This window comes from Morone saxatilis, unplaced genomic scaffold (assembly GCF_004916995.1).
Source record: "Morone saxatilis isolate NCDOM2014 unplaced genomic scaffold, NCSU_SB_2.0 Contig18, whole genome shotgun sequence".
Taxonomy (NCBI): Eukaryota; Metazoa; Chordata; class Actinopteri; family Moronidae; genus Morone; species Morone saxatilis.
In genome coordinates, this window is record NW_023339740.1 from 2,758,086 (window position 1) to 2,773,753 (window position 15,668).

A 15,668-nucleotide genomic window follows, 5' to 3' on the forward strand; every position below is an offset into this window, starting at 1 on the left:
AACCCACAACCTTCCGATTAGGGAACGACCCGCTCTGCCTCTGAGCCACAGCCGCCCTACATGACTTTGGGTTTCTTGTCTTTTTTGAAGTTGCTTAAATAAATCATGGGTCACGGGTTGTGGTTTTAAAAAAATGGTCGCTTGTTAGGAAAATCTGACAGGCGGCTTGATTTTTTTCACATATGGTCGCTATTTTTCCCAATGCACTGATTGACACTCAGACATCCCAATCGATCGACATTTCCTCCAAGTCACAGTCTGTGCTCCGGCAAACACAGCTCAGAGGTCATATACTTAAAGACTAAGACTAAGAGACACAGGATGAGCAGGACGCAAGTGTGTTAAATGCAGATGCATGTAAACAAGTATTTTTCAGAAACAATTGTAATATTTTTTGACACTTTTGAATAAAGTGCTTTTTATAGGTTTATAGTTTTACTTTTAGAGTAAAGAGTCAGAGTCATTCTGTCAGTCAGAAATATGTACCCTTTGCAATTAGACAATATGTTATTACAGTAGTTTATAGGTTGGTTGTTTCCATTGACTCATTCCATTATCAGTGGTGACCTGCATATAATTTGCACCAAATAATAACCATAACTGTATAATGTTTTCCATGTTGTTTAAATCACCCTCAAATACAAGAGTAACCACCCAAACTAATATGAATAAGTTCTGCGTTTGCTTTTCAAACTCTTGGATTCACTTTAATATGTTGCAGGCTCTTTTATTGAGCCTGTTTACATTGAGGCTATATTAATAGTGGGCTTGTTTTTTAAGCTGTGGTTGCTTATTTGTCTTGCAAGAGTTGGCAACACTTTCCAGGATACAACACCCTCAACCCTTAAACCCTTGAAGTGGATTAAGAAAAACTCTCCCTGGCCATACAGATCACAGCAGTCCATCAAAAGCCCACCAATTTTATAGATGATGAGTTAACTAGCCATAAATATTAGCCTACTACTCAGCCTATAAAAACAGATCTATGATGTCCTGAGGAGCTTTGTAAAGTCTGAGAAAGAATAATTTTCAGGTTGCGTGGCTTAAACTTTTAAGAGAAAGACTTGATTTGTGTTACAAATGGAGAGTGTAAAAGTTTCAAATGTGGACGTTTAGCCAAGGGGGATTTAAAGACACTATAAAGTTGCATTCTGGGAAATGTAGGATCTGCTGTTTCAATTTTGACCAACCTAATTCTGTTGTCTTTTGGGAGTTCCCGAACTTTATGGAAGTCCAAAACAAAATCCTTTTATGGGGTCAGTGTATTTTGTGGCCAATGGATTTTCATTTTGAAATGAGAAAACCAAAATCGGGAAACAAGCTGTTTCCCTACTACCATTGCACATCAAACAAATTTGGATAAAGGGTAGTTTTTTCATTTTCCGATTTTTATTCCAAAACGGGTCGTGTTCCCCTACTTATAAATGGTAGTTGGGAAACAGCTTGTTTCCCGATTGTGGTTTTCTCATTTCAAAACGAAAATCTGTTGGCCACAAAATACACTGACCTAATGACTCAGTAGGAAAATGTTTAAAATGTGCAGCCCCCCAGTACATAGACTGTTTCATCTAGTATATAATCCCAATAAAACAGTTAAGTAGTGCTGCTAATGTTTTTGTTGAATCTGAATGCATTAATGATGACTTTGTGCCGATGGTGAAAACCTGTTTCATATTGGTTAGCCATGGCTTCTTCCCCTATGCTTTACAAATCTGCTCTATGAGCTTACCTAGTTTATATTTAACCAAATTCTGAAATTTACCACCAAAACCAGATGACTTCAGTCAGAGAACTTACATGTGACTCAAGCTTCCAAGGTAGGTTACAGTACCTGGTGCACAGGAGTGTTCGTCCTGCTGCAGGACGTAGCCCTGGTGGCAGCCACAGTGGTAGGAGCCCCAGGTGTTGGTGCATATATGTTGGCACAGCTGGCCCAGGTAGAGCTGACATTCATCCACATCCTCCTGCTCCTCCACTGCGTTGGCAGTTTCATCTGTGGCACTGATGGAGAAGGCCTCCTTGGGGAACTTGCTGTCTGAGACTGGAGGGAGTGAGAGAAAGAATGGGATGGAGGGGGACTCTCAAATCAGATACAGCACCAGATTGTCTGTATAATTTATCCCACACATTTACCTCATGAAACTGACTTGAAGATAAAAAACAACATCTGTTCCTCCTTTAATTTTACATTTAGAGCGTTTAAGTAATACTTTTATCCAGAGCTTCGATTCCTAAATTACATTCATTAAAAGAAAACCAACAGTAACAAGTGCAAAGGTCAGGGCCTTAGTAGTGCATTTTTAGAACTCCTGTGACCACAGGAAAGTGAAGTGCTTGGAAAGAAAAGCACAAAATGCTGAGCATTTTTAGAGAGCAATTAGATTGAGTAGAGAGGGGAAATCATTTAGCAGAGAGGGTATGACATAAGGCAGTTAATGAAAAGATGTTTTTTAGCTTACATCTTCTACTTCTTAGCAGCAAACACTTATTGTCCATGTAAAAGTAAAGTGGAGTAATGGTGTCCTGAGGGTAGAATGACAACCCACTCCCTCTGCCTGTGTTGCTATCAGCCTCTCTGTGGTTTGTTTACATAGTCGGTCTGCTCCACGTGCAGCTGAGTAGAGCGACTGAAACTGCTGTTTTTATCATCAACCAGAGTTTGATTGAGTTTATTGTTGGAATAGTGGAAATACTAACAAGATGGTTTTGGTTAGTTTTATTTTGTTTCTGTCCACTTTGAATGAAAAAGTTATTTTTGTCTATGGAGTCTGGTGGCGAGTGATAGCCATACTACAGCTGTTTCTGGTTAAACTAAAGGTCTATCTCTGTAGGGATCCTTTCCATAATGCTGTCAGACACAAACAATCTAAACCTATCAGAGACAAAAACAAGGACTTTAGTTGATGTACTTTGACAGGTGCAGTTAGCTTACCTTACAGGTATTGCAGCCCTTTTAACATCTAATTCACCTTAATTGGTGAATTTATTTCACCAGAGTTGGTGATTGTTGGAAAGACTGATAAGAGGGTGATGTGTTTTTTTAATCATCAATGATGAATCTGTGTATTTATTTGCATTCCTTCCAAAGGCAAGTGTCATGTCATTATCTGTACCCTAATTTGTAGGTTTACATCCACTGTTGAGGAGCCAGTGTATCAGAGAGGCACTGCTGATACGCTGACATACGTAAAATCCACAGTTGGACCCTAGAAATGAAAAGCCTGTGTTTCTCTACTTTGTGGGAAATCAAAGATGTATTATTTAAAATATTTCTGAAAATTTTAGGTGGTAAATTCTTTGAACTGCAAATTGCCATCCAAAAATGGAAAGCTTAGTAACAGTGAATAGTTAATTATGCTTTCTTCAGAAATCAATGAATAAAAAGATAAACATGGTGTTGTTGATGGAAGGGAAAATGGGGATAATATTTGTCTGTTTGCAGTGAAGCTCAGTTTTATTTATATCACAGCACAGTCTCAGTGAAGACCGCACTAGCCACAAAATTTCTGACAAGCCATAAATCCATCTGATTGTCCAATGGCTGTAAATTGTCCAGGCAATTAATCTGGCGTAGCAACCGCCCTCAAACCAAATGTGGTAATTCATCTTGATTCTAAAATGAATTGGGTGTGGGCCCAATTCAACGTTAAAATCGGAGGTATTCAGACAGTTTAGTACTGCACTTCCATAAAGGCGATTTGCAAGAAGCAGATTAAAAGTAGAATGGCCAAAATTGATTTTGTTCAGATTATTGAGATATCCTGACATGGAGTTTCGATTGCATCTTTTATTAGACCTCTGGCTGGCATGTACCCACGTCTGTCACTTGACGTCCCCAGTTTGCAGTGCAGAGTTTCTCTTATAAACTTGCAGTCTCCAAGCCCAAGATGAAATAACTTGGATTCCCCTTGAAATCAATGAAACAAGGCTGTAAAAACACTACCATTTTTATCCACAGTGGCCGCCAGAATCAAAACAAAATAAATATTCCTTCTACGGGCTTTAAAGTGTGACTAAACCCTTAAATTCTGCTAGCTCTCTTCTGCTAGAGGGCTGCACTGAAGAATCATACAGGGGTGTGGCCTTCAGTCAACATTAGACATGAAAAAAGCGGTTTGGGAGTTAGTTACTCTTTAAGTCATTTTCTCAGACGTGACAAAGCTCTCTCCAGAGCAACAAAAGACATTATACATGTTTTCACATGGTGGTGTGGTAGGACCAGGACTAATGAATTGATTTTCATTTGTCAAATTGATAGAAGGTCCCTGAAGAACCTAAAGGCAAAAATAAACACAGCTATTCCAGTTAGTTGGCTGTTATTGCCACTGCTGCCTGATCTATACTCAGGCAAAAACACACAGCACTGTGCAAGAACATGTCAATTTGTCATAGACACCCTTATACGTACATAAAGGTGTGATAGGTCCAGTTGTGGATTTTGAGAAAATATTTCTCACAGTCATTACCTGGGGTTTAAATTCTGAGGAGCAAGGCGATTAAATGTTTCCTGTTTTAATTAAAAGGCGGTGAGTCATAAGACTGAAAACATATCCCCCATGGAAATAATTACAGTGTATCTCATCCATATTTTCATCCGTAAAACACGTACAAAGCAAAGGCATCCTTCATGCAACCGGAGAGAGTGTGTGTGTGAGAGAGAGAGTTATACACATGCTTACTGAGAGCTTGAACAGTTTTTGCAGCTCTTAAACCTTTCACAGCTTTCAGCAGGTTAATTGATTCCCACTTCAGAATGACATCATTCAAATTTCCTCTTTATAGCTGAAGGAAACGAGCTGCAGTCGATTGTTAGAACAGAGCCTATTAAAGGGCGGGATTAGGAGGAATTCTTTTGATGTTGTGAATTAAAAAAACAGGACTGACCTTACCTCACCATCATACTTGGATACAACTATTCCCATTAAAGGACAACCACGAAGGCTGACTAATAACGGCCTGCAACTCCATGCTTTGTGTCTGGTCCCAATATATAAACTAAAAGACTGAAAAAATGCTCACCAAATCCCAAATCAATGATTCGGGAAAAGTTCTTAGCTCTTGACGTTTCTTGTACTTTTATAGGAGGGATTTAAAGCTGCAGTAGGTAACTTTTATAAAAAGAAGTTTTTGTCATATTTGCTGGAAAGTTTCCTACTGCAGCTTTAATGTTCGACAGACTAACACGCTAACAAATACAAAACAAACAAATATTCAATTTCCTTGGGAGTCATCCCAAAAGGATCAATAAAGAGAAGTCTAAGTCTAAGTCTAAATGCGGTTGATTAAACTCATGCAGATCCCTTCTCATGGAGTTGCAGGTGCAAACAAGATATATAGGTCACATTCAGAGGCTAGTGCACCGAACAGAAGTAGAAGTGTTCAAAATCAAACTGGTTCAACCACGTTTTTGTAGAGATAAGTACATACAAATGGATATTGGAAAGCTTTTGCATTGAGGCGTGTTTATCCTGAACCTCAAGCTGCTTGAAAACTCATTGATGTAAATGTCACTAGCATTAGGTACTTGATGGATCAGAGACAGAGGAAAACTTTACTGGCACGAGTAAAGAGACAACAGCCTGAGCTGCCATCTGTTCCTGATTCATCACAGCTTGCATACATCTTTTCCCATTACTCGGAATGGTAACGTGACTCCTGACCAATCAACCTAGAGCATCTGTCTTTTGGAAGATCAAACTCGGTTGAGGCTCTACCTCTGACATAAGCGTCAATAAAGACAAAATAGCGATGGCCGAACCCAGAACAATTCCATATTCCAGTACAGTGCAATGTTTGGTGAAGGTAGTTGCAGTGAATGTATTTTGAAGGCGGAGCTGTTGAGAAAGCAGAATTCACCAAATGTTTTAACTTACTGCTGTGTGAAAAGGAAGTTCTCAGAAAACTATGAGCAGCGTCAAAATCAACATCAACATGGCTTTCAAAAGTCTAGCTTAACTAGTTTATTGAACAGCAGTAGAATATTACATCTGCTTTCAAGTAGGGATGTGCGAGTACACCATTATCTGTCTGTTGAACCAGCTAAATGATCTGTATTTGTACCCGCAATGGTAATGGGTAGTGCTTAAACCGGACATGGGTGGGACTAACCGTAAGTTGCTAATTTAAGCATGAACTTGATATAGGTTGATCAGAAGTTGCTGTATTTATGAATATTGACAAATTTTATTCTTATGATGCTAATACTCGTAAAATGTACATTGTCTGTATCGGATACTTGTTTCAGTCGAGTACTTGCTCAACCGACTGCTGTGTTGCGTACCAATCCTTAAATGTAATGCTATGCAGGATTAGGGTTTGTGATGCATTCACACTGAAAAACTGACAAAATTAAGTACACTCAAAATGTCCCATTAAGAAAACAGTGAAGCTATTCACAGCAGCAAATTTAACAAATTGCCAACTTTGATAAGTAAGCTTGAGAAAGTTATTGTTATATGTTTTACTTTTGACCAGAATAGGAACCTTTTGCTTTCTCTTTGATTGGCTGTTTAACTGACATCCATCAATGTATGGCACCATTGCCAGTTAATACAACATTTTGACAGTATATCGGGAGCCAAGACTGTGCAGAATCAATCACCAATAACAGCACAATACACAATCAGATCTATGTATGACTTGTTACAGACATGTTCACATCAGCAATGGTTGCGTCGCAAGATCAAGGCAGCTGTAGTTTTTATTTGATCTCAACCAACTAAAATGATGAATATACTCATTCCAAATATTCCAAATACAATAACATAACCTCATCATTGTTTCATTCTTGTAAAGATTATGAAGCAACACAAAAAAAAACCCACTGTCAGAAAATTCTGAAAATGATTGTTACGATAGCAGCCAAGCTAACTGACAAACACTTCTGCACTTCCTGTGACTAGTTTACTTCAAAATAAAAGTAACTAATGTTTCGCCAGTTAAATACTTTTAATGTGAATTCATATGCAGTAACATTAGCAGTACTGCATATTTTCTAGGAATAAAAGTGTCCAGGCTGCAGCTGCAGGGTGTGCGTGCAGCGCAGGACAGCTCCCCAAAAGTGAAACCAGAATGTCTGAATCACTGTTGAGGCTGTCTGTTTAGGAAGCACTTTGATATGCAACAGAGATTTCTATGACCGCATTTTAAACGTCGATATTGTAGACGATCACGTTAATTTAATTTTGGGAAGCAAAATCGTGATCCTATGAATATTCGAATCATTGTGCAGCACTATATATAATTGTGAAGATATTTTGACATTTAAAGGACCAATGTGTAGAAGGAACTACGGTGGCCATAAAACTCACAAAAAAAGTCCCTATCCTAGAGCCAGTGTTTTGTTTTTCCATTCTGGGGGCTAAGAAACATGGCGGTTCAACATGGTGGACTCTGTAGAAGAGGACCTGCTCCCGCTGCAGATAAAAAAAGCTTAATTCTAAGGTAATGATGAACTGTTTTTTTATCTACCTATTATTATAGGTTATACACTAATAAAAATATACCCATGAATATTACACTGATCTTCAATAACATTGTGACCCCCTGGGCACCCTGGTGGTCATAATGTTCTCAGCCCCATACCAACAAACTGTGATGCACTGTGCGTTCTGACACCTTTCTATCAGAACCAGGGAACACCAGTTGCAGCTGCAGTTTTGGTCGTCACAATTTGGCCCTTGAAAGTCGCTCAAATCCTTTCCTGCTTCTAACAAGCACTTCTAACTTTGAGGAAAAAATGTTCACTTGCTGCCTAATATATCCCACACACTGACAGGTGCCATGATAACCAGATAATCAGTGTTATTCACTTCACCTGTCAGTACATTCCATTTCTGACAATAGATCCTTCTTAATGTTACAAACTGGACCTTTAAAAGTTTTTAAAAAACTTTTTGTTGGGCAAACTCTGGTTATGAAGATCATGTGATATGATCGAAAGCTCCAGAACACCTACTAAATGGACCACATATATTTTATATATTTTTTTGTTAGCAAACGTGCAAGGTTTATTAACTTCCTCTTCTCTTGCCTTTTTCTCCAGAGCAGCTTTGGCTCCAGAGTGTTTGGAACAGTTTTTAATGTAAATCCAAACTCCACCAGTGTGCATGCTGAATGTGTTTTCCGTGTTGAAAGCTCCATGGCAGTGAAACATCGCTGTGCAGTGGGTAACAGATACCTTTTCTAGGCACAGCAGTTGGTCTCGGCATCTGCTTTCTCCTCAGCGGGATCTGGCTTGGACCTTCCTCTTCCTCGCAGCAGGTGAGGAAGACGTGACCGCACGGGTAGCCCAGGTACTGGTGGGCATCGCAACCTCGTCCTTTGCTGCGCACCCGTAAGCCAAGGGCACAGCAGCTGCAGCACACCTGCCCGTGCAGACACAACAGCAGAGACTATTAGGGAGTGTGTCACTGGAGTGCCCTTCACATCTCTAATCACCACCTCTCTTTATGGGCTCTGTTTAGTAAACAGCAGAGGAGGGGGAGACATAGCAGCTAAACAGGCAAGCAGGCCAGTTCATCTCTGTGAACACACTGCGAAGGACTTCAATTAGAACCATATGTCATGCAAAGAAAACCAGACTTTCACCTTTTTTTAACTTTCCTCTGAAACAATGACCTGGCACAATGGTTTGGCTCGGCTGCCTCAACACATGAACAGTTGGCTCAGGGGCCAAACCGCCGGGTTTCCTTTTAGAGAAACAGGCCATGCTATTTGAGCTGACTCTGAGCAAAGGCATGATTCCCATTTCCATATGGAAGTGTTCACAGGTCTGAAGGATGCATGCAGAAATGGGAGACTTTGGCAGTTCTTTGCTAATACATTCAACCTGTTTGCCAATAAACACAAATAAACTGTCTGACCTTCACTAAAGCCTCTCTGCTGGCATAGGTGTATGAAATGAAATCTCACTCTGGCCAAAACAACGACGCATTCTAGGGGATTTTTGAACAGTTTAAAGTCTAAAACCATGTTTTCACCATGTTACTGCAGCAGTTCCAAATAACTCCGCTTTGAACTGTTTACACTGTCAAGTCCTGTCATATTGAACCAGTGAGTCATACCCACCTGACTCACAAAAACACTTTATATTCTATTCTTGAGGAAGATCTAACTACCTTTAATCAGTTCAGTGTTTGTTTTATGGAGAACTCAGTGGCCATGCATGACATCATGTCTTTCAGTCATGACTTAACCATCTTCCTCATGTCTCTTTCCACAGCGTGCTATTTAATAAAGAACATCTATGGCAGATGCCTTAGCTTTTGGTAAACAACACTGCTGCAATGCTGTGTTCCCACCAAACATGGAAAAAATCATTCGCACAAGTAGATCACATTAAAAATTCATGCAAAGATGTGAATTTGTGCTGGGCAACACAACGCTGCAAAATGTTCCTGAAAATACTGAACTGAAGCAAAAAATGTGCGTGTACTGTGGTGCTTTTTCAGTGTTGTGTGGGGAGAACCACAGAGACAGAGCTGCTGCTGGCCCACAGACAACGGACACTACACATTCTGCTCTGACCTGGAGCCGTACCGTCACAGAGAGCTCTGAGTTTATTTTTTAAACTTTCATATCCGTCTGTGTGCACCTAGAGCTCTATCATACTACTTCATATTTATATAGAGACCGGACAAAAAAGAAGATTTTTCAGGGAAAAGTAAGAGAATAATGTGTCTGTTAATTGATTCCAAGTTTGGGCTCATACTACCCTTTAATCTGCCTGTAAGGCAATTTCCTCCTCATGGTAACACACCATAAGAGTTCTCATGTCAATAATGAGACAGTAATGTACCTGGTAGGAGTCATCTGTGCACTGGTTCTCCTCCCCCACTTCACAGGTGTCCCCTCCTCTGGCTGCAGTCATACCTGATTCACACTGGCTCGCCTTCACTGAGCTGAGGCAGCACTGCTTCTGTGTAACACTGACACAAACACATGCACATACATATACAGAGACAAAATTATGCACGCAGAAGGAAGAACAGCTACTGTAAAGTTTAACTCAAGCATAATCTGTAATGACATTTCATCCTGCATCTGTATTGTTCTCATTAGGCTAATTGCTTTAATATTTTATGCCACAGTCATCACAGGTTTTAGCAAAATTTTGATTCTTATTCATCTTACAGTAGTTGAATCAATGTAATTTGTAAGGGTATGGATCCGGTGAGCAAATCTGATTTACAGCCTTTAACTTTAGAATTAAATGTCAGTTCTATCACACATAAAGTTTAAGAAAGATCACACCAGTGGAATGGGAAATATTGCTTGGTCTTATGTTTGAAGGACAAATAAACAGACAGAGCTCAGTCCACAGTCACCCCTGATTCAATTTTGATGTTGACAACAACTTAAATAGTTTGCTGAATAATTCATACAGGGCAGATTCAAAATGGAAATTGTCAAGCAGTTCAGTCCTGGTTGATTTGGAGACCAGTTGTTGCAATGGCACATGTGCTGTAATAACACAGGTCCTGGAATTCCATTTGAAATGAAATTTGCAGAAGAGAAAAAACTGGTGTGTTTACAGCGCAGCCAAACACACTGTTGGCTGAGAACATTAAATGCCTTATGGTATTTCAATATAGACAACTAAAGTAGACCATCTGAATGCCCTGCAGCAGCTGTTATCTTCCACAAAATAGGAAATGTGTGCATGCAGTGGCTTTTGTTGTCTATATCACGATGCATCCCTTGTGTGTGTATATACAATTTAAATCCCAGCAGACTCCCCCAGACACATTGAAAACTTTATATATAGAGATTCTGACTGATTATAACTTTAATGGGGCATTCCAGTAATTTAACAGTTTATTTTCCTATATTCAAACCTTAATACACTAAGAAAACGTTAGCACAACAATTTGTGTAGTTTACTGTAGTTAGTTAGCCCTACTTTTGCTGACATTAGCTAGCTAACTTAAGATGTGACTACATACTGTATATGTCCCTTTTATCTTAATCATCTTCAAAATGTGGTTGTCTTTTCAACATAGATTAGCCTAGCACATAGCATATCTGAGTACAGGAAAACAACTGTTATTGGAGCACAGAGCAAAAATGGGCGGGAAGAATCACTTGTGGTTGATCAACCCACTGATGTTTTATTCAGTTAATTAAATTATTTCTAATACAAATGTTGTATACATTTCTTCCTCCAAAGCAGCTTCTAAAAATGTAAAAGTAAAACTACAATCAAAGGCCAGATGACTTACCTGCATATGGAGTGCTTGTCAGTGTTCAGCAGTGGCATGTGGTTGCAGTCGTGGTTTCCAGTGGCCCAATTCTGGCCAGCAGCACAGCAGCTTTGCAGAAGGTCTTCAGCAGAGCCACCTGGACCTGCAGCCCAGAGAGACATGCAGGTATGCATACATCAGCACACACAAGACTGATGGAATAAAAACAGTTCTGCAGTAAATCCTGTGTCTGCACAGCTAAACTGTATGGAACAGACAGAAGCCTGAGCAGTGCAGTGAATACACGCAGAAACATATGGCAGACTGCACCAGGCCTCAAAGGCGCCTTTAAGATTTCTACAGCTGACTAAAGAGGTGCAGTCACGTTACCAGAATACAGTAGCCCATTTTATGATTGGAAACTTTTTTACTCAGGTCTGGGGAGAAGTTACAATTTATACTATAAATAGTTTTCATTAGAATGGCAGTCCACAGATAGGGCTGTGAACAAGAAATGTGACAGACTGACAAAGAATCAGCATTTATGAACATATTACAGGCTTTTTTATTACACTGGAGCAGCAAGGTGGAAGGAGGTCCCATTCATTCTCTGCATACATTGTCTGATAGGAGGCAGCTGCAGCACAAACTGTCCAGGTTGAATCATGACATCCTGGTTCCAGAATAAAAATCACACACCAGTGGCTCTGTGAGGTCATACTCACGCACTGGCACAGAGGTGCTTTGAGCTAAATGCTAACATCAGCTCACACTAACAATGCTAATATGCTCATGTTTAATATGACCTTTGCAGTTTCTGGAACTGTAATTTTATGTCTAAGTCTGAACACAGGGTGGAAAAAGAGTAGATGTATTTATTTATTTGTTGTTTGAGTTTCTTCGTGAAATGAGGCCACGCTTTGGACCTCTTCTTACTGTCTTCCATGATTCATTGTTACAAGTATCAAACAATGTAGACACATGAGTTCAACTGGAACCAGTTGTCTTCCCATCCCTAGTACCAAATATTACTCTGAAAGAAAAATGTAAAGCTCATGGTGGCACTAGAGGAAGTCAGAAGTTCATATAAATCACTAGCATTCATCATCTGGAAAAATAAATATCTACACGAAATTTTGTGCCTGTCAGTTTGATTCATCCCCAGGAAAAATAGAATGAGTCTAAACTAGTGGTGGACCAACCATGCAACTTTTCCTTAGCATGTACAACTCCCAAAGAACATTTCAAAATGAAAAATCCAGACACCAAACTTAACATTCTATGTGTACAGTGAACAGCAAGCGGAAACTAAAGTTTGCACTTTGCAGAAGCTCGATAAAACCTTTAGCAGCCTTGTATTTATTGTAACAACCACCGGTTAAATGAAACTGATGGGAAAAACATAGTTTCTCAGAAACAAAGGTGAAATAGACCATAACATTAACAGACTGCTGCATCACTATGTTGAGGAACACTGACGATATCTATCCTTGTGAGGTGAAGATCATCCAAGAATCCATCCTGCCAGGATTAAGCTATGTGCTTGTGTGCCACCATAGTGGTTTGGACCTTTGACAGTATATATGATTGACAGAGCTTCCGAGACTGTGAAGTGAAGCCAACACAGAAGTGTCTTAAACCTGCATTCTATATAATGACCAGCAGGGGGCAGCACCATTGGCTGCAATATAAAATTATACCATGTAGTCTTATGTAGAAATGAGCTGACTTCTCACTTGATTTATTAGCTCAGTAAACGGTTTCCTAATGAGTTTAAGGTCTCGATCTCTAGTTTCAGTCTTCTTCCATACAGCATGATGTTCATTTAGTAAATGATGGTCCCATTTAGAGTAAAACAGACCATAAAGCAGGGTATGCCTTAGGGTGGGGATACCTTGTGATTTACAGGTCATTCTCAGTGAGTCCGTCCAGCTCCACGCACCAAACTCCAAATCATTTTAGAAACAGATTTTAGTGTACTGTTTATCTGGAATATGAGCCACCATTGTTTTCTGCTACAGACGAGTCAAAACTGCACAGCCAATGAGAGCAGCTCAACTTGCAGTACATCACCTCCACTGGCTCCATTTTACCAGAGGCTCTTCCCATTTTGCAGCTCTGTGAATTGAAACATGAGGCTTTGGAAAATACCTTATGGAGCAGACACATTATTCCATTCACTGACACAAAGCTGATCACTATTAAAGTAATATTGTTTAATGAATTAATGAATGATGGCTTCATGAATAGCTTTGTAAATTAAATCAGTTGTCATTATTAACTGGCCATTTTAGTCATTCAGTGAAAGCAAACCAAAATAAAACTCCAGTAATGGCTCCTATTCCAAACCATCCCCACTTGCCATCCACTTAGTCAGAGGAAAAATGGCATCATTTCAATATCATCAACTGAGGGAAATGAACATAAAACATGTGTTAAACCAGGAACCCATTAAATTCCCATAACTGAATGCATTTCATATTTCTAAACCTCACATTTATGTTGATGCAAAAAAAAAGGCCCACTTTGCAGCAGACCATGCCTGCGTCATCAGGCCGCTGACGTGACAGCCCTCACAGTGATCACTGACATTCTTCGCCACACTGCAGGTCCCACAGAGACTGAAATGCCCCCCCACTGCTGAGTGTGTAGCAGTGAGCCCAGCTGCTCCACATGAAGCCCAGTCAGCGGATGAACACACCGTGAGGCAAGCTGCTGCTGCTGCTTGGCACTATAGAGCGCCAAGAGCTCGTCAGCTTCCCCATTGCCTCCACGTCAGACCCAAAGCCGTCTCACCCTGCTGCTTTTATCCACATATTAGCATGAACTGCTCGAGCACACACACGCGCCAAACTTCACTCTGTGCCCTTTGAAGAAAAGCCACTGACAAAGAGCTTTTGTTTTTCAACTCAATAAACCTTGGTTGGCTTATATACAGTACAGAACATTTGCATATTCTTCATATTCACAATGCCATGAAATGAAGCTTTGTTTTATAACTTTGAGGACATGAACCCAATTTATGTCAACAAAACAACAGTAAATACCAAAAAAAAGATGCATAAAGGCATCCTGTTATGAATACACTTGTGCCACACACACACACACACACACACAGCCAGTTCATTACACTTCATTGTGAGAATTCCAGCTGAAACATGAAGCTTATTTCTTGCAATTAAAAACAGCTACATGAGAGAATTTGCTCCACAGGGTGTCAGATAAAGCCCTGTGATCAGATTTAGCAGTTTCCCTACATGCATTATTTCCTTGATGTAATATCTATTGTATTCACCTCGGAGTATAATACGTCTAAACTATGCTAATCCCCTACTGCACACTGTACATTCAGATAAAATAGAACCATAGAGCCAGGAATGCCTTAAATAGCTCTGCTTTGAGCTTCACTTTGAAACTCCTTTTATTTTTCTTTGCTACATCCAGCTTCATCCCGGCTCCTTTAAAGCTCAGTAAACAATCATTTAAAGTAAAGGCTGTCTGCAGCTTACGGTGCATAATTTATAAGCACCGTCTTCAGAAAATAGTGTCACGTTGAGAGAATAAGACACTTGAAAGTTAAAGCAACTTCTTATTTCACCCCCAAAACATTAGTGTTTCGCTATGTAAAACATTATTTCTGTAGAATTGATGTCCTTGTTAAGAGCCTATATTTTAAAAAGACTTTCATCTCAAACACAGTAATGTCTGAAGCTGACGTATCCATGTTTTATTAATGAGTCTCAATGCAATCTGTGAGATCTGTTTCTAATCCCAACAAGGAACATGGCAAGTCTTAAGATATTTTTCCTTTCATTATTAGAGCAGCTCTGAGGACAGAATAAATACAACAGGAAAATATTGCTCACAAAGCACCTCTACAGCTTTTGTGTTCAAGAAGCAAAAACATCAGAGGCTTAAACCTACAATGTGTAATTTCTGCCACTAGGGGTTGCAGTCAGCTTCTCTTGGTTAGGATTCCTTCAGTCTTCATCGTTGAGGAGGTCTCCTCCTCTTCAAAACAAACAGACCCACTGAATAAAATATGGCACCATTAACAGGCGACCGGTGAAACGCAGCGTCACCTGAATAAAATGACAGATTTCTCTTTGAACATTGTTGGAAACATTTGGGATAATGGAAGAACACAACTCAACAACATGGCAGTCTTTATATATATTTGAATGCGGAAATGTTACATATTATAGCTTTAAGAAACTGACTGTGTTTGGAGTCACAACTGCACATGCTCATTACTTCACACTGAATTAAAATTGGAAAGTTGGAAGCTGTGTAATTTCCCACTGTTATGTGAAGTATGTTCCAGGAGTGCTTGCCAAAGACCAAACATGAGGTTCAACCGGAGGGTCAGATGCAGCTTAACACTCAGGAGCAGCCTACTAATTACCAGAGAAACAATGGACACAACAAGCACATATATAACTCAGAATGCACACCTAGTAAACAGCTATTATTGGAAGAGTCAAC

General features: G+C 39.7%; 1 protein-coding gene across 2 annotated transcripts in view; it reads right to left on the reverse strand.

The window, feature by feature from the left end:
- The window catches only part of fbln2 (fibulin 2), a 69,302-nt gene that overhangs the window by 29,553 nt on the left and 24,081 nt on the right, over positions 1-15,668 (reverse strand). For both annotated transcript variants that reach the window (XM_035661980.1, XM_035661979.1), the window contains exons 3-6: positions 11,223-11,346; positions 9,800-9,929; positions 8,180-8,366; positions 1,832-2,041 (exon numbers count right to left, since the gene is read on the reverse strand). In XM_035661980.1, the coding sequence (XP_035517873.1) occupies positions 1,832-2,041; positions 8,180-8,366; positions 9,800-9,929; positions 11,223-11,346 (651 nt within the window). The remainder of the gene's footprint in view (positions 1-1,831; positions 2,042-8,179; positions 8,367-9,799; positions 9,930-11,222; positions 11,347-15,668) is intronic.